General features: G+C 47.0%; 1 protein-coding gene across 13 annotated transcripts in view; it reads left to right on the top strand.

Moving 5' to 3' along the window:
- LOC126272805 (protein grainyhead) overlaps positions 1-24718 on the top strand; it is a 290734-nt gene that overhangs the window by 150184 nt on the left and 115832 nt on the right. For 9 of the 13 annotated variants that reach the window (XM_049975984.1, XM_049975980.1, XM_049975990.1 and 6 more), the window contains exon 4: positions 14121-14308. In XM_049975984.1, the coding sequence (XP_049831941.1) occupies positions 14121-14308 (188 nt within the window). The remainder of the gene's footprint in view (positions 1-14120; positions 14309-24718) is intronic. The other 4 variants (XM_049975991.1, XM_049975979.1, XM_049975983.1 and 1 more) reach the window with 1 other exon arrangement.

Here is a 24718-nt window from a genome sequence, read left to right as displayed (position 1 = left end):
GCCCTCTCCTCCATCAGTTGACAAAATTCCCCTTCTCCTCAAATTCCTCGAACATCTTCGGAAATCCTACACACCTGGCATACTCGAACCCAATCGTCTCCCCGATCCTCTGCAGTCCCGTTCTGTTGTCGTGCCTATACCAACACGTCCCACCCTTTCTCCACCTTCTCACCGCCCAGATCCCACGTCAAGGAAGCTTGAACAGGCTACCTCTTACCCATTCTACCAGCTATAGCCTTATCGCAGCATCCGTCCGATCCTGCAGACGGAACCTAGCTCCTTCCTGCAGTCTACACTTACACATTTCACTTCCCAGCCCAACGTCTGTCCACTGTTCCTTCCAGGCAGGTTGGTATCCCAGCACTGTCAAGGGCGTCTCCGGGCAAGTCTTTGCTGTTTATCGGTTCTCAGTTCGAAGTTGGACATCTCACTGAAGACAATTCTACTCCAGTCAATGAGAATATGTTTCTGGAGATGCCCCGGACAACGGTGGGATACCAACCTGACTGTCGCACGCCATACGGCCCGACAACCAGGAATGATCGTCCGGGGTGCCATTTCTTTTATTAGCAAGACCCCTTTGGTTGTCATCTGCGACACGCTTAGTGGTGCGTCGACTTTATTCCACGCCCCATTTTGTTGCCCTTCATGGCTTATATTTCAGCAAGACAACGCGCGCCCCCACAGGGCGAGAGTTTCTGTTACTTGTCGACATACTTGCCAAACCCTACCTTGGCTAGCAAGGTCACCGGATCTCTCCTCAATTGAGAACGACATATGCATGTAAAGGGCTCTCCAGTCCACTCGGTATGTTGACGATCCAACGCGCCAGTTATATTTGGCACGATATCCCTCAGGACATCCAACAACTCTACAATCAACACCAAGCGAAATACCTTGGCTCTGAACACTAGCGACTTCTGAGGTCATCAGTCGCCTAGAACTTAGAACTAATTAAACCTAACTAACCTAAGGACATCACACACATCCATGCCCGAGGCATGATTCGAACCTGCAACCGTAGCGGTCGCTCGGCTCCGGACTGCAGCGCCTAGAACCGCACAGCCACTCCGGCCGGCCCTCTTCTAGCAGTGTTTGCATATTTTTGTCCAATCCCTGAAGCTCCTAGGCAACACGAAGAATTTAGTTTCTTTAATGTCGATTTATAACCCCTTAAAAGTCACGGATTATTTCCAGATATAAGGTTCTCCTTTCGTCTTGGAGCAGGGGCGGGTTGATTGTGATTTTGACTCCTTTTGCAGTCTTCACGGTCTTTGACCCCATGACCCCCCCCCCTTTTTCCATTTTTTAGACATGGTATCACCTCTTATGCTTATGGGCAACGGCCTTGCCGCAGTGGATACACCGGTTCCCGCGAGATCGCCGAAGTTAAGCGCTGCCGAGCGTGATCGGCACTTGGATGGGTGACCATCCGGGCCGCCATGCGCTGTTGCCATTTTTCGGGGTGCACTCAGACTCGTGAAGCCAGTTAAGGAGCTACTCGACGGAATAGTAGCGGCTTCGGTCAAGAATACCATCATAACGACCGGGAAAGCGGTGTGCTGACCCCACGTCCCTCCTATCCGCATACTCTACTGAGGATGACACGGCGGTCGGATGGTCCCGGTGGCCTGAAGACGGAGTGCTTTTATGCTTATACTCTGTGTGTTTAATGTTAATTCTTTTATAATTTGACTCCTCTGACTGAATCCGTTCACTTTTAGCAGACTGTTTCTTATGTAACCACCTTTGGAATCGCGTGACTGATGACCTCGCCGTTTGGTCTCATACTCTCTCAATCAATCAAAAGTCGCGGAACTTACCAGTCGTCGGCTGGCCGCAGTACTTGCAAATGCTGGTTGTGTTCCGCTATAGCACTCTAGGAGCTGCCCTGCCCTGTGGGAGGGTGCGTTACGACTGCCTTCCGCACAGCGGTCCCGCTAACGCTAATGCGCTGCCGGTGTCTTCCGCGACGGGTGGCGGGTCGCGACACCCCAATTAGCCGGAGCTCTCGCTTTCCCGCTATTGTGCCGCCGGCGCGAACCGGCTAACCGCGGCCGGCCTACGTGTTTATTCCCCGCGCGCCGGAAGGCTGCCATTACGCCGGGACACAAAACACTGGCACGTCGCGAGCCGCGGTGCTTTACGACCCTCTCGAGTTTCTCCCTGGGCGCCACAGCCCGTAATAATCAATCGCGCGAGCCATAATCTTTTATGGCACGGCCGGCCGCAATTGTCTGAGCCGTCGCCACGGTAAGACTCCCACCCGCGTACCCTTCGCAATTTATTCTCCTCGTGTACAGAATAACGCAGCGTTTATTTATTTACTATGTGCTTAACTGCGAAGATGCATTCGAAACATTGCCACATCTCCGCCTGTTAGGATTTAGCTACGTCTGTGTCTTGTCAGCAGACGAAATGCACGGAATATATGCAACACAAGTTTCGTTGGTACGATTTACAACGTGTCGCTTCATCTCCTGCCATTAAATTCTTACGCCTCTCGCAAGCTTGCTCGGCGCTGGTAAATGAGCGATGTGGCACAGCGGTTAAAACATTGTAGCTGCCTGCGAAAGATGCTGCACTTTAACCCCACTTCCGTGCGCCCCGACGTACATCTTCCGTTGTCTCCCTAAACTTTTCACGAGGGTGATTTAATGGTTACTCCCGATTTTTTCACCATTTGTAACGAATCAGTAATGGTTCCACGTGGCACACAGAGACAGAAAGAAAACAACTGTTTTAAGAGCAGTTTTCTATCTCCAGTGTCTCATCTGTATTACTATACTTCTAAAATCGTCTCCCGACCAAGTTGCACTCGGTTGTCTATCTAACTGAATCCAGGGGCAACAACTTTATTTTCAGTATTTCATGTGATTACTGAGCGAACAGGCTGTCACGTTCTGCTCCTTAAGAGGTATAATCTTGCGTTAAAAATTTTGCACAAGTTAGGAAATATATGTATGTGTGTGTGTGTGTGTGTGTGTGTGTGTGTGTGTGCGTGTCTTGATGCAGCGTAATGCACAGCGCACAAATTATCCCGAATATATCCATCCAGTATTTTAGAATGGGAGCCCCTAACGACTTCGAACTAACTTTACAAATAATTTCGAAACATTTTCTCGCTGATACCACAAAATGAAAGTTTATCGGTTACGTGACTTGCAGTAAAACATACATGACTTTTTAATGATTTCTTTTCTACTAGATGTATTGACAACACTCTTTACGTACGCTATCCACATATACCACTGAATGTACTTGCAAAATTATATCATTGTACGACACATAGTTGAGAAGATATGACGTCATAATCATTGACACAAGTTAAAAAATTTTTCCGAAAAAGAGTTGTTTTATGCACTGGAGTTCGATTCTTTAAAGACTCGAGGGTTGAGGGGAGGGGTTACTGGTATCTATAGATTAACTAATTTTTTAAAAAAATTGTCACAGCGAAAGTTTATTCCTATTTTTTTTTTTTTTGCTTCTGTTTGTTAGCAATCAGCAGTTTTCTCGTAAAAATATTCTACTGTCGCCAATATCCATACGAAGAAGTTATCATCATAATAAGTAAAATCAGAATTCACACAGTAAGATTTAAGTGTTCATTTTTCCAACACGGAATTAGAGTGTGGAACAGTAGAGAAATAGTTTGAAGATGGTTCGAAAAACCCTCTGTCACGCCGTAAGTGTGAATTGCAGAGGAGTGATATACGTGTAGATGCAGATTGTAGATATGTATTTATGTACTGGACCACCAGTGATGCAGGTTCTCGCAACTTTTAGATGTTTAGATGTTTTATAGTGCTGTAGTTTGTTTCTTTACTAGCACCCATATGTACCTTCATTTATATAACAACTTAATCTACCTGAGGTGCATCTGCTTAGCCAGGTCATAATGAAAACCGTCAAGTAAATCCTAAGAATTGAGCTTTCGCTCGGAAATACGTAATGCAAACACAAAACTGGAAAAGTTAGATATTGAGATGTAAAGGACTGTTATTCATGAAGGAAAATGTATTCGGATCCTTGCCTTTCGCGATCATTGTTGTTACCGTCTGAACATCCAGGACATGATTCGAAACAGCATCAGTTTGTCACTACATTTCTTCTGTTGTAAGGAGATTAGCATGAAGGTACTGAATTGAAGCTGTATGGGCCGGCTCATCAGTCATGTGTCGATAACTTGGTCGATAAGAGCACTGCTCACAAAATAAGTTTCCGGTTTCGACTCTCGATCCAGTAAATGTTTTAAGCTGCCAGGGTTTCGTAGTACTCTGTGTGCAGTAACCTAGTAGATACGAACAGTATACTGTATACTAATCATTCAGGCCATTGAAATTTGTAGGTTCATACTAAAACACAAACAACTTACCTCCACGGACGGAGAGGTAGCTCAGTTGTAAGAAAGATAAATGGAATTTAAGAGGGAAAATTGATTTTGGGAAAGTACGATAAACACCGTCGGCCAACGAAAATTATCTGGTAGCGTATATGATTGCCTGAATTTGCTCACCATTGTGACTGGTTTGTGCGACCTGCCATGAATTTCTCTCCCACGCCGGTTACTTCATCTCGGGGGAGCACTCACACCCAACGTTATCAGTGATTTGTTGGGGATATTGTAAGCTCTGTCTTTGTCTACATTTTGTACCTCGACAGCTGTGCCAAGAACCAAGTAAGTTATTCTTTAATAAGTTTCCTTTAATTTACGTCGATGGTCACAAACTTTTTGTTAACAGATTGCCGGTTTCGGTCTTTAATGACCATAATCAGATCTGCAGCAAAAATGGGAAAAACATAAATACACTCGCAAACTGTGTACGGCAGCTTGTTTTACACAGTAGTACCACTGACAACATGACTCGTGCATGTGATGTAATTTATATGTATTTGACGATGCTGGTGCTGATTCCGCATTTAACATTTGACGATGCCACTATGGCTGCAGTACATTAGGACTTTGTTGTTATGAAACAGATATGCCTCTTCATATTTAAACCGAACAAATGTAAATTTTATCAGTACTACTTTTCATTATGGTCCATGTATTGTTCTTAAGCTGTATACAGTTTGCGAGTGTATTTATGTTTTTCCCATTTTTGCTGCAGATCTGATGATGGTCATTAAAGACCGAAACCGGCAATATGTTAACAAAAAGTTCGTGGCCATAGACGTAAATTAAATGAAACTCATTACACGTACGGGTCACTGTTTTTTCGCGACGATGTCGCAGTTTGTGAAGTTATTCTTTGTGATTGTAAAATGTAAACTTTCACGGCCGGAACTGTCATGATTAATAAAATTCTTTTCCGGGCTATTATGCCGTGGTCTGATGGATTTCGCATTGTAAACCAATTTTAATAGGAAGGAGCAGGGCGTGAAATTGAATGACATCTGGATGCCGGTGCTGAAGAAGATGTGTACCAGTCTTCCGCCATGGGATGATAGCAACAGCGGACGGCGGCAACCGACAACGGCCAATTGCGCTCGCGTATTCAAAACATGTGACGTCACGCCTATGCGCGGGAGCACGCGAAAACAAAAATTTGCTGCAGTCAGTAGTGAGACAGCGTGTGTTTCGGAGGTTAACAGAAGCCACGAACCCCCTTGAAGATGTCCTCCGCAGATGGGGACGAAACGTTGGTTTACAATGCGAAATCCATCAGACCACGGCATAATAGCCCGGAAAAGAATTTTATTAATCATGACGTTATTCTTTGTGTTAACACGTGATCGATCATGGTTGAAATGGCTCTGAGCACTATGCGACTTAACTTCTGAGGTCATCAGTTGCCTAGAACTTGGAACTAATTAAACCTAACTAACCTAACGACATCACACACATCCATGCCCGAGGCAGGATTCGAACCTGCGACCGTAGCGGTCGCTCGGCTCCAGACTGCAGCGCCTGGAACCGCACGGTCACTCCTGCCGGCCGTGATCTATCATATCACCCTTTCGTCGTGTCAGTGTTTCCCACATGTTCTTCTCATTGCCGATTCTGCGGAAGACATCATTTCTTACCTTACCAGTCTTTCTTTCCAACATCCTCCTAATTTGCAGCTCTTTCCAAAGTACCACGTCTCAAACGTACTACTGTCTAGCTGAGTAGTTGCTCGAAGGCGACGCAGTGCTCCGGTTTCGCCATCTGGGATTAACGGGCAGGCGAGCAATATTGGCCACATATCCCGCCGGTAGGAAGGAAGAGATATAGGTGTATGACTTCCTGTCGACGATTAGGGCATCAGAGATGGAACACTAACTCGGTTTGTGGAAGGATGGCAAAGAAAATCTACCGTATTCTTAACAGATGACCCATTAAGCGATTTAGGGAAACCATGGAAAACCAAAATCTGGGCGCCCGGGCAGAGGCTTGAGCCTCGGCGCTTCCGAGAGCGGGTACGCCTCAATGTTAATCTGTGTGTACAGTAGCCCAGTGACGCCTCTGAGAGAAGATGAAACAACGGTCGCTCACAGGACAGTGCCACATAGGACGATCGGGCCGCTTCTCTTTTACGGTACTGTCTTTAGCGAGGAAGGCGTCGTGAAACTCGCGTCTGCATTTCTGGCGGTGTTTTGGGTTCGGATGAGCAGCCGCAGAGGCCAGCGCCGGTAGGGATATGCGAGCCGACTGCACGGCATGGCACGGCGCGTAATTCACGCGTAATTTGCGGTTGTCGGCGAATATTACAGGCCGCACTATCTGCGCATCGTGTCCGCCTCACTCACGGCTCGGCACACGCGAAATTGCGCCGCGGCTGCCGTGCCGTCACCTGCCATTACAGCCACCTACGCAGGAGAAGCTGGCGGCGCCAAGAACTCGCGTCGGAACTTCACGAAGAGTCGGCAAGACCCACTAGTCAGTTACCTCGCGTGGAGCGATTGACAGACATCTATTGACGTGTTTTATCAGAAACATTCTGTGATACCTAACGTGTAGCGGGTTAGTTTTCGGGACAGGGTGGTTTGCATCGAATTTGCGCGCCAGATCAACGGTTGTCCATCTGGTAACAACAGCCGGCAGAGTGTGAATATTTGCGTGTTTTCAGGACGTATCTCGACAAATACCGGACTCCTCTTCACGATAACGCATTTGAGCATTTAAACCACGAATACACACAGTCATTTTTACACATTAACAGACGGATGACGATGCGAGCTTCCTCGTTTACGGTGACTTACGACTGCAACTTCAGCAAGGTAATACGTCGGCATAAATATAGTAAACACACTTGTTTAATGGCGAATGGGCACTGACTCGTTGCATCTTAGTCTCCTTAGTTTACTTCAAGTTTGCCTTTATAATTTCACAGCAGAGCAACAAATCTTTGTAAGGTAGATGTTGTTGTTGTTGTTGTTGTGGTCTTCAGTCCTGAGACTGGTTTGATGAAGCTCTCCATGCTACTCTAGCCTGTGCAAGCTTCTTCATCTCCCAGTACCCAGCCTACATCCTTCTGAATCTGCTTACTGTATTCATCTCTTGGTCTCCCTCTACGATTTTTAACCTCCACGCTGCCCTCCAATACTAAATTGGTGATCCCTTGATGTATCAGAAAATGCCCTACCAACCGATCCCTTCTTCTACTCAAGTTGTGTCACAAGCTCCTCTTCTCCCCAATCCTATTCAATACTTCCTCATTACTTATGTGATCTACCCACCTAATCTTCAGCATTCTTCTGTAGCACCACGTTTCGAAAGCTTCTATTCTCTTCTTGTCTAAACTATTTATTGTCCACGTTTCACTTCCATACATGGCTACACTCCATACAAATACTTCCAGAAACGACTTCTGACATTTAAATCTATACTCGATGTTAACAAATTTCTCTTTTTCAGAAACGCTTTCCTTGCCATTGCTAGTCTACATTTTATATCCTCTCTACTTCGACCACCATCAGTTATTTTGCTCCCCAAATAGCAAAACTCCTTTTCTGCTTTAAATGTCTCATTTCCTAATCCAATTCCCTCAGCGTCACCCGACTTACTTCGACTACATTCCAATATCCTCGTTTTGCTTTTGTTGATGTTCGTCTTATACCCTCCTTTCAAGACACTGTCCATGCCGTTCAACTGCCCTTCCAAGTCCTTTGCTGTCTCTGAAAGAATTACAATGTCATCGGCGAACCTCAAAGTTTTCATTTCTTCTCCATGGATTTTAATACCTACTCCGAACTTTTCTTTTGTTTCCTTTATTGCTTGCTCAATATACAGATTGAATAACATCGGTAGATAACACACATAAGGTACATAGGGTAGATAACCATCTAGTTATTAAAGACGAGATGGGGTCTGACATGGTCAGAGACCGACAACATCTTTCAAAATGCTCTGAGGACTATGGGGCTTAACTTCTGAGATCATCAGTCCCCTAGAACTTAGAACTACTTAAACCTAACTACCCTAAGGACATCACACACATCCATGCCCGACGCAGGATTCGAAACTTGCGACCGTATCGGTCGCGCTGTTCCAGACTGTAGCGCCTAGAACAGCTCGGCTACGCCGGCCCGCGACTACATCATTGTTCTGAGGCGAATGACCAAAGTATTTTTAACATCTCTTGCGTAGAATGGTTGCAAGATACATTAAAGCTATCGGCCGTTGACGTCAGGGTCGCTGATATCTATAAGCAAGTGCAGATTAATGACTGAACGCAATGCGCATTCGTATGTAGATGTAGATGAAAAACCGCTCAGGAGGATATGTAAGGAGAAGGAAATTGGCCAGTGATTTGTTGGAGCATCAAGCCCAGGTATCTCCTGAAAATGAGCTACAGGTGGCATGCGAAAATCAAATGTCCATACACTATACCACCTCGCTTTGTTACAAGCAGAAGTAGAAAAATCGTCATTCAGGAAGTGCGTAGATTTGCTACCTATTGGCGTCCACAGTTATGTAGCAAAGAGAAGTATAATAAGCAGGTGGAAAATGGAATAGCCGGCCGCGGTGGTCTCGCGGTTCTAGGCGCGCAGTCCGGAGCCGTGCGACTGCTACGGTCTCAGGTTCGAATCCTGCCTCGGGCATGGATGTGTGTGATGTCCTTAGGTTAGTTAGGTTTAAGTAGTTCTAAGTTCTAGGGGACTAATGACCACAGCAGTTGAGTCCCATAGTGCTCAGAGCCATTTGAACCATTTTTGAAAATGGAATACTGAAGCTACGCGTTAAACGGATATCAGCTCTGAACTGTCATGGATGATTATTTCGCCTGACTGTCGACGTCGGTAGCCCGAGAACCGGTTCACTTTACTAGTGCCTTTGATACTCTCGTACGAAAATCAAAACATAACTTACGGCGTCATACAAAAGCTGGTAGTCATGACTATGCAATCTCACACTGAGAAAACCGACAAGCCCTCTGCATAATTTGGGAAGTCGGCACCCTTACTTGCTGCATTACGGCGACAGTCGCGCAAATGCTAGGAGACTGGCGCGTCCTGTAGGACATAAAACGGGCTATTAGGAGGCCATTTGCTCGTCGGGACACGTGTCGTTGCGAATGCGTGAGTTCCTCCGCAAACGGGTACGCGCCGTAATTGTGCGCGAGGGACGAGTCCACCATTACGATCCTTGTCTTCCACCTCCCGAGTGTCTTCACACATTCCGCCTAAACGGCGTTGCGCAAAATTGAGCGCACGTGCGCGCTGCGTGAAGGGAGCGGCTGCTACGCGCCATCTGCGCTGTGTGACAGCACAAGCGACGCGCGAGATCAGGCTTCCGTGTCGCCGCCACCACCTGTTCGCCGCCTCGTTGCACGACCGGCCACAACTCCGTGTCGTGCAGGAAATACGCGACTAATTCGCAGGAATGCGCGACAACCATCTCCTCCATTTGTCCTCTGGTTTACTCTCAGAGAGAACGAGAGAGGAAATAGCTCCAACTTTGGGATTTTAAAAGAGTCTAATCCTTTATTCTCCGGAGGAGGCGTTCGTTCAGCGCTACAAAAATTCATACACACTATAAAACTATATATATATATATATATATATATATATATATATATATATATATATATATATATACACTGAGCAGCCAAAGTAACTGGTGTAGCCATGCTTATTCAAATACAGAGATATATACAGCATACGGCTCTGCGGTCTGGCACAGTTGCTAGATCGGTTACTGCTCCTATAGTGACATGTTAACAAGATGTAGCCGGCCGGGGTGGCCGAGCGGTTCCAGGCGCATCAGTCTGGAACCGCGCGGCCGCTACGGTCGCAGGTTCGAATCCTGCCACGGACATGGATGTGTGTGTTGTCCTTAAGTTAGTTAAGTTTAACTAGTTCTAAGTTCTAGGGGACTGATGACCTCAGATGTTAAGTCTCATAGTGCTCAGAGCCATTTGCGCCATCAACATTTAAGTGAGTTTGAACGTGATGTTATAGTCGGCGTACGAGCGATGGGACACAGCATCTCCAAGGAAGCAATGAAGTGGGGATTTTCCCTTACGACCTTTTCACGAGTGTGCCGGGAATGTCAGGAATCCGGTAAAACATCAAATCTCCGACATCGCTGCGGCAGGAAAAAATCCTGCAAGAAAGTGACCAACGACGACTGAAGAGAGTTGTTCAACGTCACAGAAGTCCAACCGTTCCGCAACTTTTTGCAATTTCAATTCTGGGCCATCAACAAGGGTCAGCGTGCGAACCATTCAACGAAACATCACCGATATGGGCTTTCGGAGCCGATCGCCCACTCGTGTATTGATGACTGCACGACACAAAGCGAATGGAGCCCCGATGACGTCATTAAGCGTTACAGCTCTGGTAGTCTTGTACTGTACAGATAAACACCAAAGTAGTCCGCTGTTGAACTTAAATTCCTCTGTAGATTTTTTGGCTTGCCTTCGCTCGGCGATGGCGATAGCTTCTTGCTATCCACTAGAATTCTTTATTGAAATTTCATTTTCAGATTGTACAGCCTGATTAGAGAGAGGCTACCATATAACGTTACGTGGCTACCAAAGCCTTTACATTGTAATAATTGGACGTAAAATAAGGGAAAAAACAAGGAGCTATAACTTCTCTGTACATTACTGACAAAGTGATCTGAATGCTAAGGACGGCTTTTTTGTGTATGTTAACTAAAATTACGACAGTGAGTCACCCATAAAATATTAGCAACAATCTCTTATTTAAAAGGGATATTTAGTCAGCTCGTAATAAATCTCTGTTTTCCAAGTATCAGCGGTTCGTTAGAGAAGAATTTCCCTACAGCGTCTAATCACCCGTAGTAAACAAAACCACGTAAGAACACGTGTCGCATTTCAACACATGTCACCACCGGCCTTGTAAAACAGACTTGTACTAGGACCAAATTGTTTTTTTTTTCTGAACATAGTTTTTGCGTTGGCAATTCGAAACTTATCCAACTTTTCCATCAACGAAGATGTGAAGGAAACAACACTTTTAATTAATGCAATAAATCATGTTCGATCCTGAGATGATAACATCAGAACGCTACATGGTGCAACCAATGTCTTGTTGTCTGTCTAGTCGCACAGACAAGGTTTACATAAGCACATGCTGCAGTTTTAATGCAAGTGGGGTAATTACATTAGCCCGATGGGCGGTCAGAAAACGTTTCACTCATTATGTCGCTTGTTTGGTGCTCATCACCCCAAGAGCAAATCATTTTTCAGTCGTTGCAAATGAAGGAGCAGGAAGATTACGCCACGCCGTGTATGCCAGTCGGGCAGCTACTTTCCTGTGCTGCGCGGTTCGGATTCTTTCTTGTTCTCTTTCATTTATAAAAGTCGAAATGAGTCCAAGTCAACTGTCTGATTAGCTGATTGTCTGTGCAGATAACTTCCAGGTGTTCACGATCTCCTTCAACGTACTCTGCTAAAACAACTTGCTCGCCTCTCTTGTCTTTTTTTTGTTTCTGTTCTCCTTTTCTACCGCTAGGCACGGTATTGGATGAATCAGCGCCGCTGAACAGCAGATATGGACGCTTAAAGACTCTAAATATCTTTTTTCTCTAGTTGCGGTAACTGGCAAGCGAGGGAAATTTTGTAAGTAATGTGAAGCATGTTTAGTCTTAGTGCGTAAGAATTAGAGTAATGCATTCTCCGTTGGATACCGTGATGTCAGATTTCTTTCATTTCTCAAAGTATTAACGTTTCGCTGTTTCGTTCAAACTGAGATGAAGCATCTGATGCTAAGTAGGGCTTTATTTACCTCGTTTGGAATGCTAGTGGTGTCTGCACAGGTTGCCATCAGTAAAACGAATGATTCGTCACAATTTGTGGTAAAAGAAGTGATAAACAGTAACTCCTACCGAGCGAGATGGCTCATTGATGACACACTAGATCCATATTTATTAGGACGGTGGTCCAAATCCTCATCTTGCCATCGACATTTAAGTTTTCCTTGTTATCTCTGAATCATCTAATGTTACTCTGAAAAGATTCGGCCGATTTCGTTCTCATGTCCTCTCCCAAACCGACATCCTGTTCCGTCTATAAAACTCTTGTCATAGACGACATGACAAACGCTGGTCTGTACACTTTTATTCTTTAGAGCAGGAATGCATTGTGTTTCAGGAGGAAGTAGTGAGCTTGGTTTCCAGTTCTGTGAACAAGTACAGTTTGGATTAGGTATTTTTTTATTGTAATGACCGCTTATAACCCAACTAGGGCGTCACCGTATCTAAAAGTGGAAGGTATAAAAACAAAATATTAATTATCACCAATAATACAAGTTATTTAAAGTAATGCATGAAAGAAAGTAAATGTAGCACAGTATCTGAAGTGTTTTGTGAATTTATGAGTCATACAGATGCACACATCAGTACTCATACAATTTAACATTACCATTTTATTGTGACAGTACATAATTCGAAATAATTGCCGACATATTGATGATCTCTCAATCTGATGATAAGAACCAGCTGATGCTGGTGACAGTTACGATCCTCTCCATACTTCAGGTACTGAGTTACAGGTACTTTTCTATATTTATTTCATGTACTGCTTTAAATAATGGATGTATTAGGCAGCGATTCATATTTTGATATTTTTCCTTATTCTGTTTAGGTTTTGACGGCCATGATAGGTAGTAATTCATGTTTCGATTTTTTATTTGTTCTATTTTGAGTCTAATCTGGAAACTTCAGTAGTAAAAAAGGGATCAAGACTATGCTTTGTTCACAAAATTTCTATATCTAGTGACTGCTGGTAGCTTCTTCTACTTCTTTTTCTTCAGTTTAATCCTGGAATGGTCGCCAAGGCCGCTTGTAATGGAGATGCAGGTGTTTGACTGTGGAGAAGTGGGGACTAGTGTGTGTGTTACAACAGCAAAATTGGAAAGAATCAGAGCAAAACAATTATCACCAATAATCTAAGTTATTTAAAGTAACACACAAAAGATACATAACATACAGATGTAGCAGGATACCTGGGTAACACACCACACACACACACACACACACACACACACACACACACACACACACCAGTACCTATATAATTTAATGTTACCGTTTTATGGAGATGGTATATGCTTAGATATAATTGCAAACACATTACTGATACTTTAATTTGATGACAAATGCCACATGATACATGTGATACCTGTTAGCTTTTCTATATTTCAAGTACCTTCTGCTTCTATTAGATTTCTTTCAAGTTATTACTTTAAATAAGTATACATTTTGTTGATTTCTTTATTCTGTTTTGGGATCTACAGACAGTCTGATATGGTCTAAACAGGCCACTTCAGTAGTGAAAAAGTGATCTAGACTATGCTTTGCTCATAAAATTTCCATATTTAGTGACTGCCAGGGTTTTCTTCTTCTTCTACTTCTTCCTTTTCACTGTGATCCTGGCAGGGTCGCCAGTTGTACTTGTAATGTGGGTGCAGGTCTTTGGCTGCAGGGTGGTCAGGCCTAGTGTGGTTGTTACAAGAGCAGTATGTGTACAAGAATCTGTACATGTTATTGGAAAATGTTTGGTGTTATCTTGAAGATACTGGTATTATGTCGTCTTCTGGTATGGCTTGCACGGTTGCCTGGAATGAGTGAGTGAGTGAGTGAGTGACTCTGCGAGTGTGCGCCTGTGTAGTGGAGTACGCCGCAGGTGCCCGGCTGCGGGGTGGTGAGGCCTATGCGGGTGTTGCAGCAGCAGTTCGACTACACGGACCTGTGCCAGGCGGGCCCGCTGCTGGCTGACCCTTCGTCACTGGGTGCGCAGCGCGCGGGCTCCGCCACCTCCCCTGGACAGCCCGGCGGCGGCGCGGGCGCCCGCTCCAGGCCATGGCACGACTTCGGCCGCCAGAGCGACGCCGACAAGATTCAGATACCCAAGATGTGAGTACCCCAACGCCACTCTCTCTCTCTCTCTCTCTCTCTCTCTCTCTCTCTCTCTCTAAATTCTGACTGCTCCTCAGTGTATAAACAGGGCTGACAAGTGCGAGTATTATCACACAATTAGCTGAACAACTCGTGAATCAAACTGGATTAATCTCCACCTGAAGAAGCCTTGAAGGCCCAACGGTACCGACCGGCTGCCGTGTCATCCTCAGCCCACAGGAGTCACTGGATGCGGATATGAAGGGGCATGAGGTCAGTAGACCCCTCTCCCAGCCATATGTCAGTTAACGAAACCGGAGCCGCTTCTTCTCAATCGAGAAGATCCTCAGTGTGCCTCATATGGAGCCGAGTGCACCCCGCTTGCAAAAAGCGCTCGGCGAAAGTTTGGTCACCCATGCAAGTGCTAGCCCAGTCCGACAGCGCTTCGGTGATCTGACGGGAACCGGTGTTACCACTGCGGAGAGCCCGTTATAGCTGACCATGGTTACTATTATTCAGCACGGAACTATACGTTGCCGAACGGTGGCTCGTCTATCTTCTGTTACAAACCACGACAGCTGGGTGCAACACCTACAGTTTACACGAGCCGATATCTCAGCTGCTGGTAAGATGGTAGTGGTCCATAAAACTTTTCTGTTCCTAATGTCTCACCCAGAGCTGCGCTGGACATCTTTTTGGTTCCGCTGAGTCTTGCCATTATTACCCGCTGAAGTGGCTCCTGGTGGCAGCGACGTTAATCGAATCGAGATCCTCGCGGTGCAAGAGTGAAACGAATCCACGTAGTCTAAAGATAAGTGGCTGCTCGACCTCTGATATGGAGTGTTCCACGTTTCTGGTCGTGATAAAATATCTTGAACTAGTGCGTCCTGTCCATCCTGTTCATGACGTCACTGTCCCGTGGCAGTCTGTCATTGGCCTGGCCTGGCGACAGGAGCACATTCTCCCCCCCCCCCTCTCTCTCTGTACCCCCTCCCCCTCCACACCAACCCTCCCTCCCGCCCAATACAACAACCATCTCATGACTATAGACAGCTCATAACCACCTCGAAATTGGCGAGATATTGCCCAACCTCACTCCCCTTGCCGATTTCTTTACCGCATACCTGATAAGCACAGCACACGTCTGAAAAACGGTGTCGTCACCCGGCAGCAATACGCGCTCTTACTTTGGGCCGCAGCTTCCGCCTGCTTGTCCACGCCTGGCGAGATTAAGACACGGCCCTGTAACTCGATCACTTGCCAACCGCCCGGCACCGGCTCTCTCTATATGGAGCACCGGCGGGTTTACGCAAGCGGCGGTACTGTCACCGCCAAGTAATATCATGCATGACACGCCGGCGGATTTCCACTTTCTCTGCGGAATGTGGGCGGCTGGCCGATTGCAGCCACTGGGGCGTGCATGACGGACGACCTTTCCGCCGCGAGCGCACCCAGGCCTGCACGATCCGCGCTGCCCTTAATCTCCTCTCCGGCCTCATTAGCTGTCTCGGCGTGGGCTGCCGCCGTATCCCGTATTAATATTCCGAGCCTCCGCAGCCTGGCTCGGCGCGTTTTCCTGCTTGCCGCACTAAATATCACGGCCGCGGGAAAGTCCGAGCTAGAAATCCCCGATGTGCCTCTCACCTGCTGAAATTACATTCTTCTGGGCCACACCTCTCCCAAGAGAAAGAACCCCATAAAAAACTTTGTCTTCTGCCTTACGGCAGGTCTTGTCATGGGGGAAGCCTCTTCAGACAGGTCCACCGCATGAGCGTCTAGGGAAGTGATTCCAGTGGTGGTTTCCCGTTGCCTTCCACTGGTGAGGATGAAATGATAATGAGGACAACACAGCACCCAGTCCCTGAGGGAGAAAATCTCCGCTACAACCGGGGATTGAACCCGGGCCCCTTGGCGTGACAGACCGCCGCGCTGACCATTCAGATATCGGGCCGGACTAAGAGCAAAAAGATACAAAAAACAGCTTTTACGGAAAAAACGCCAATCTGTTGTTCTCACAAAGTACACAGTCCAGTTAAATTAATGCGACCACTGCGTATGTTCGATGTCAACGTATAACAACTGCTGACAATGGCAAGTGGCAGGAGTAGCAGTCGAAGGTATATAAAACGTGTTGGGGCAACGGTGCGAGTAATCTGATGCTCAAAAGTGTATGATCGTTGACTTTCCAGCCAAGGGTGGAACCATTTCTGAATCGACTAGGTCTGTAAACTGTTCACGTGTCGCCATGATCACAGTACAACGTGCATGGCAAAATGGCGCAATACAAAACTGGCGCCGAGGCAACTGTGGTCCGCTAAGGGCCATACGTGACAGGGATGAATGACGGCTGCAGATAGATGTATGGGCGAACAGACGTGCAACCAGCTGTGTTTCCTCAACAACCGTTCAGCGAACGTTGCTGACAATGGGCCTCCGCAGCAGGTACCTGGTTTATGCACCCATGCAGACTACTGGTCATCGGCGACGAAGGCTGCAATTTGCATGCAAATACAGCAAGTGACATATCGTCGTCCTAGGGTCGGCATCTACTAAAAGAGAAACTTACTGGCAGATTAAAACTGTTTGTCGGACCGAGACTCGAACTCGGGACCTTTGCCTTTCGCGGCCAAGTGCTCTACAAACTTTTTTTTAACCACTTTTTTTTTAAATCTCATTTCGTTAATTGCATTTGCTTGGGGCGGACGTCGCGAGACACCCGTATAAGTTCATCCTTGATCAGTTAACTCAGTTTTCTTTTTACAGAGAGCAGCTAACACTCTACCGAACACGCTGAGCTACCATGTCGGCTAACCAGCTGAGCTACCCAAGCACGACTCACGCACCGTCCTCACAGCTTTGCCGGCCGCGGTGGTCTCGCGGTTCTAGGCGCGCAGTCTGGAACCGAGCGACTGCTACGGTCGCAGGTTCGAATCCTGCCTCGGGCATGGATGTGTGTGATGTCCTTAGGTTAGTTAGGTTTAAGTAGTTCTAAGTTCTAGGGGACTGATGACCACAGCAGTTGAGTCCCATAGTGCTCAGAGCCATTTGAACCAGCCTCACAGCTTTATTCCGCCAGTACCTCGTCTCCTACCTTCCAAACTTCACAGAAGCTCCTTGCAGAAGTACCACTCCGCTGTAGAGTGAAAATTTCATTCTAGAAACATCTCCTACGCTCTGGCTAAGCCATGTCTCCGCAATGTCCTTTCGTCCAGGAGTGCTAGTTCTGAAAGATTTGCAGGAGAGCTTCTGTGAAGTTTTGGAAGGTAGGAGACGAGGTACTGGCGGAATTAAAGCTGTGAGGACGGGGCATGAATCGTGCTTGGGTAGCTCAGATGGTAGTGCACTTGCCAGCGAAAGGGAAAGGTCCGGAGTTCGAGTCTCGGAGCGACACACAAATTTAATCTGCCAGGAAGTTTCATATCAGCGCGCACACCGCTGCAGAGTGAAAATCTCATTCTACTAAAAGAGAAATTTGATGCAAAGATTTTGAAACACCTAGTATGTAATGTAAAGTCACCCACCGCGTTTTTATTTCTGAGTATGAAGTCTAATCTCAGAACTACTGTGGGGATTTTGATATTGTTTTCACCAATATGTAGTCTGATTCACAAATACTCATCGCGTGTGTAACTTACGTAGCTACGCCACAAAATTCGCTCAGTAGTAGATACGTTGTGCGCAGATTACGCGAGTCGCTAGGTTTCTGTATTGTCCGTTCTAGCCTGTATCTTATAACTATTTTACGTTGCACTATTTTACGTTGTCGAACATTCTTATAGGTCTACAAATCCTGTCAAATTGTCTTAAGGGGAGGTTCATATCTTTTAGCACAAAAAATCGATTTTTTTAAATTGCGTTTTTGGATCCATAAAAGTGTCTAGAATCCACACCTGAAGCGGTTTTTCCGAATACGGAACAGAAATGTTTGTTATTCGCAGTTGAAGAAAAAAAGTACACCTGCCTAAAATCGGCCTTTCTCACGCACCAGTTTTTTTCTTTCGGAGGACGAGTTATTGTACCGGTGCTTGGAAAGGAACACACAAAATTCAAATGAAAGATTGAACGCGTGTGTTTGGAAGTTAGCCCCCAAGCATTTTCATTCTCGTACGAAGACTATGGAGATTGCGACTTTCCTGGCAGTGAGCAGCTTCATCGAAGGGTATTCAGCAATTCTGAAGACCATGACAACAATGGACGTCACCCTGGGACTTTATTCGACGCAGTTCGCCAAGCGTTCGGGCGACCACCGGATTGAAGCGGCCGAAAACCGCTTGTCACCGGCCGTATGAGCGGCTGTGGAGCAGTGCAGGATGGTCCAGATCGAGCAGAACGCCCTCTATGAGGAAGAGGAAGGACTAGCCTATGGACCCGGAATGGCAGATTGAACGTACGTTGCACAATATTGCATTTATATGTAGTCAAAACATCAAACGCGTTTTTCTCGAAGTGACGTTTTTTTATCGCCCAGTATGGTAACTTCAAATCTACTGAACCGATTGGCCTGATTCTTTGTTTCCGACGAAGCTAAGTAAATTGTCTACGAATTGTACCACTTTTATTCCGATCCATCCACTATAAATATTTTTACTTGGCCGACGAATTCGAAAAATCGATGAAAAAACCCAATTTTTTTCAAATGGCCGCCATTTTGTTTCCTATGGTGCAAATAACTTAAGCGAGGTAGAACTCCTAAAGAATCTTATATACTTCGCTAACGTCAACTCAACTTTAATTTCAGACGAGCCGGCTGACCTGTGACTTACCACGCGTGGAGGTATATATCGAAATTTTGTTTCGTTTCGACGGCACTTCCGCCTTTGCTCTTCGACATTTTCGGTCGAAAAAATTCCTATTTGTAGAGGAAATATCAGTTAACATTTTGACGAAATTTGACATTGCTATCTATAACGGATCCAGAGAAAAAAAATTCTCAAAGAACATGCTTTTTTCGGGCAAGAGATAGTAAACCTCCCCTCAATGTTTCTTACGGCTTGTCCACATAATTAAGCTTTGCGTTTTTGGTGACTCTATCTTTTCTAAAGCCACACTGACCGTCATCTGAAACAGCCTCGGTTTTCTGTTCTGGTCTTCTGTATAGAACTTTCTTAAGGGGTGAATTTTGACAGCTTCCTTCCCGTACCTTCTCGAATCACGGCAGTGCTGAAGTCTCCAGTAATCCGGACGCCAAACAGATGTTGCACTCTCTTGCAAAGGCACTGGACCGTTCCCATTTCCGTCTTTGTGTCGTTTCAACAGCTCGTGCACCGAAATACCCGACATTCCGCGCAGGCGATAACGTTCTGCCGTTCTGGTTTCTCCCGCAGCTTTCCTCTGCACTCATGAGCAGCCACCGAGAACAGCCCGCATTCCCATGCGACGCGCGCGGCGCGTCGCCGTTGCGAAACGGCTTCTTAGGAAGCCGACTGCGCATCACACACACGGACGCGCTTTCCACGGGCTTTTGCCCGCGCCGGTATCAGTCATCTGTATGCTAATCGCCGTAAGTACTCCCGCACCTCGGGTTGTCGCTCGCGTAAGAGCCCGCCGGCCGGTTCCTCTAGACCGCCGGTGCATTCTCCCCGAGCTCTGCGCCTTAAACGTCCGGCCTCGTGACGGGGATTAAACGCGGTAGCCATTTCAGAGCCCAGCGCGAAGAAAAGGACGGCACGGCGGCTTGCGATCTGCGCCGCCGGTAAAATATCGCAGCCATTACGCGCCGGCGGTACGAGGTAGCCGCAGCCTGCAAGTAAACGTGTCGATTGCTCCAGGTGACTCTCAGCACCTCGACTTCATCAGCGCCAAGTGTGAAGAGAGTCTCCGCCGAGCTGCCTGGCGTTGGGTACGGTCGGAGTTTGTACTCCACTTAGCTCCAGCTACAGAGCTTACTGCACAAGTTATTTTGCAGGTACAGCGAATCTCTAAAACGGCGGCTCTGCTGCTAGGGCACTGGACACGCATCCAGTCATCCAGATATAGGTTCGCAAAAGGCAAACCTCAGGGCTGTGACCGAGCCAGGTGGCACAGTGGTTAGCACAGTGGACTCGCATTCGGGAGGACAACGGTTCAAACCTGATTTAGGTTTTCCGTGATTTCCCTAGATCCCTCCAGGCAAATTCTGGGATGGTTCCTTTGAAAGGGCACAGCCGATTTCCTTCCCCATCCATGACACAATTCGAGCATGTGCTCAAAGACCTCGATGTGGACAGAACGTTAAACCCCATCTTCCTTCCTTCCTTCTGGGGTGTGGCGCCGATAGGTCAATCGGTTCTGACCGACCGACCGCCATGTCATCCTTTGCCAATTACGTCGTTGGATACTGTATGAACGGCCGTGGGATCAGCACACCGATACCCGGCTGTTGTTGGCTTTCTTGGCCTAAAAGCCGCCATCTCTCAGTCAAGTACCTTCTCTGTTCACATCACGAGGCTGAATGCACCCTATTCCAGTCCTCCCATCAAGGAAAACTTCTCGGTAGTATCGGGGATCGAACACGGGTCTCCGCATAACAGTGAGACACTTTGAACTCTGAGCTAAGGAGGCCGGCAGATTTAGGTTATTGTACAGATGAAGCACCACAGTTGGCATATTATTTTTTAAATATACTCGCTCTTTCGACCACGTATTCATTGTCCTGACGGTTAAACGTTGAAGAATTGAAGCTCCGTCGGTACCATCGTCTTGAACTAAAGTGTGACCTTGTTTTGAGGACGATGACGAACATTTCTTCCAGCTATCTTCTATACTACACGGTAGCAGTTCTTTCTCCACTGAAGCGCCAAAGAAACTGGTATAGGAATGCGTATTCAAATACAGTGATATGAAGATACGCAAATAGGACCCTGCGGTCGGCAATGCGTGTATAAGTCAACAAGTGGCGCAGATGTCAGATCGATTACTGCTGCTACAATGGCAAGTTGTCAACTTTTCAGTGAGTTTGAACGTTGTGTTTTGAGTCGGCGCACGAGCGATGGGACACAGCATCTCACAGGCCGCGATGAAGTGCAGATTTTCCCGTATGTCTATTTCACGAGTGTACTGTGAATATCAGGAATCCGGTGAAACCACCAGTATCCGACAACGCCACGGCCGGGAAAAGATCCTGCGAGAACGGGACCAACGACGGCTGAAAAGAATTGTTCAACGTGACAGAAGTGCACCCCGTCCACAAAATGATAAAGATTTCAATGCTGGGGCATCAAAAAGTGTCAGCGTGGGAACTATTCAATGAAACATCATCGATATGGGCTTTCGGAGCTGAAGGCCCACTCGTGTACCGTTGACGACTGCACGACACAAAGCTTTACGCCTCGCCTGGGGCAGTGAACACCGACATTGGACTGTTGATGACTGAAAACATGTTGCCTGGTCGAACCAGACTCGTTTCAATCTGTATCGAGCGAATGGACGTGTGCGTGAATCAAGACAACTTCATGAATCCATGGACCCTGCTTGTCAGCAGGGTACTGTTCTAAGCTGGTGAAGGCGTGGTGCGGGGCGTGTGCAGTTGGAGTGCTAGGGGACACCAGATATGTCTAGATACGACTCTGACAGGTGACACATACCTAAGCATCCTGTCTGATCACCTGCATCTGTTCAAGTCCATTGTGCATTCCGACGTACTTGGGCAATTCCAGCACGTTCAGAATTGTTACAGAGTGGCTCCATGAACACTCTTCAGAGTTTGAACACTTCCGATGGCCACCAGGTTGCCGAGACATGAACATTATTGAGCATATCTGGGATGCCTTGCAACGTGCTGTTCAGAAGAGATCTCTGCCACCTCGTACTCTTAGGGATTTATGAACAGCCCTGCTGGATCCATGGTTCCATTTCCCTTCAGCACTGCTTCAGATATTAGTCGAGTTCATGCCACGCCTTGGTGCGCCACTTCTGCGTGCTCGCGCGGGCCCTACTCGATAAGCCGGCCTTAGTGACCGAGCGGTTCTAGGAGCTATAGTCTGGAACCGCGCGACCGCTACGGTAGCAGGTTCGACTCCTGCCTCGGGCACAGATGAGTGTGATACCATAGGTTAGTTAGGTTTAAGTAGTTCTAGGGGACTGATGACCTGATAAGTTAAGTCCCATAGTGCTCAGAGCCATTTGAACCTACACGATATTATGGTTCAAATGGCTCTGAGCACTATGGGACTTAACATCTGAGGTCATCGGCCCGCTAGAACTTAAACCTAACTAACCTAAGGACAGCACACTCATTCATGCCCGAGGCAGGATTCGAACCTGCGAACGTAGCGGTCGCGCGGTTCGGGACTGACGCGCCTAGAACCGCTCGCCACCGCGGCCGGCTATACAGTATTAGGTAAGTGCACCAGTTTCCTTGGCCGTATTAAGCGAAAGTTGATTACGTGCTGATGGTTTACACACCCCTGTCTTACTGTGTGACGTTTCCTGAATTTTACGTTTACGCCATGACAACCACAACAAGCGAGTGAGATGGCGGTGGAGCCTTTTATTGAAGGAAAAGACCTTATCGCTCTCCTGGCATTGCGGCAAAACGTAGTCGTTGCAGGCCGCTGTAAGTTACCCGTTATCTCGTGCACGCCGCGAATTCCGGCGTCGCAAGGCGGTAACGTATTGTTCGAATGACGAAGAGCCGGGAGCGCGCGAATACGGGCAGGTAAGCGGCTATCTGAAAGCAGCGAGGGTACTGTTAGTCGGTGCGCGGCATTCCACTTAGTCGCGGAGCGCAAAAAAGCGAGGGAGGCTCGCCGGCCGGACGGCGGCGTCGAGACGCGAAAGGGCAAAATGAGCGCAGGGGAGTCGCGCAGCGTGCGCCGGCCGGTGTCCGCGCCGCCCTAAAGCGGAACCGCCGCGACGCGCGCGGACTGCCGCCGCCGCCGGCGCCGCCGCTGTTTTTACGTCGGCCGAGTCGCCACCGCCGATCGTCTCACTGTGTGCGCTCCGGTCGAAGAAGCGATGTGTGTCGCTGGCGACAGGAATGCCTGTGTCCAACATCGTCCGATGTCGGGTTTTTTCATTGAACCGTACTACAAACAGAGTGAAAAACTAAGAATGCTGTCCTCTGATTAGAAATGGTGTAAGACAAGGATGTACACTGAGCTGACGAGTCGTGCTATACCTCATAATATCGTGTCGAGCCTTCTTTCGCTCGTCTTCGCTGTGCATTCAGAACCGCTCAGTTCTATTTTGAATTTGATTTTTACGGCAGCGTAGTTCTGCGCTAACAGTGATACACAGCAGTATGGATATATTTACTCACGACTCATCTGCTGATATCCGCCTCCTGTGTGAGTTATCTGAACGAAGCGAAAAAACGCCAAAACGATTCCGTTATGAGCTGTTCCCGCAGGGACGATGGCCCTTTCGCAGTATTTTTACATTAGGGGGGTTTAGCATTTAATGTGTTTATTATTCTACCTTCTGGTGATTGAACATTGCAGGCTCTTTCACTGCTGCGAAAGTATTTTCAAAAAAATGGTTCAAATGGCTCTGAGCACTACGGGACTTAACATCTATGGTCATCAGTCCCCTAGAACGTAGAACTACTTAAACCTAACTAACCTAAGGACTTCACACACATCCATGCCCGAGGCAGGATTCGAACCTGCGACCGTAGCAGTCGCGCGGCTCCGGACTGAGCACCTAGAACCGCTAGACCACCGCGGCCGGCAAAGTATTTTCACAGAAATAAAGGCAACTGCGGTAACAAACCGAATAAACTATAATTTCACTTGTTGACTCTTAACGAGCCACCGTAGATAACGGGCGTCATATACCAAAACACTCAGAAAATGTCACTAAACAACCTCCGAAGTCTGATGGTCCTGTAACGTTGATCAAAACATCTGATTCATTGTGTTACATAAACCGTCACGAAAGCTGGCTGTTGTCCTTGGACGCAAAAGTTACGTATACAGATTTCAGCAAAACAAAGGCATATCAAATGATTCGTAAGCAATCAAAACCACGACACTGAATTTGGAACAATTTATTGGACGTAACGCGAAGAGTAATTTCTGTATTATACCTCCATACTTCTGTCTAAAATAACTACAAAATGTTTCGGGTCTCTTATAGGTACACTAGCTACCAGATGCGTCTTATTTAGAAAAAAGAAAGAATGTTTATCTTACTGTGCTCCAAAAAAGTTTTCCTGTTGTGCTGTCAATGCAAACAATCAGCCTCTCTGCCGAATGATCGTAACATTTGGCCCTCTCATTGTAATTGTATATATTTAGTTGTACTCAACTGCCAACTGCCTCGCCGCATTGGTAACACCTGTCCCCGTTAATCGTTGTCGGGCTGGGGTAGCACTTGGATGGGTAACCATCCTAGTCTGACGATCGCTGTTGGCAGGCGGGGTGTACTACGCCCTTGTGAGACCAATTGAGGAGCTGCATGATCGAAAAGTAGCGGAACCGGTCACGAAACCTGACAACGGTCGGGGGA

This window comes from Schistocerca gregaria, chromosome 5, assembly GCF_023897955.1.
Source record: "Schistocerca gregaria isolate iqSchGreg1 chromosome 5, iqSchGreg1.2, whole genome shotgun sequence".
Lineage (NCBI taxonomy): Eukaryota > Metazoa > Arthropoda > Insecta > Orthoptera > Acrididae > Schistocerca > Schistocerca gregaria.
The sequence above is the reverse complement of the archived record's forward strand: the minus strand, read 5'-3'. Positions and strand labels throughout refer to the sequence as shown.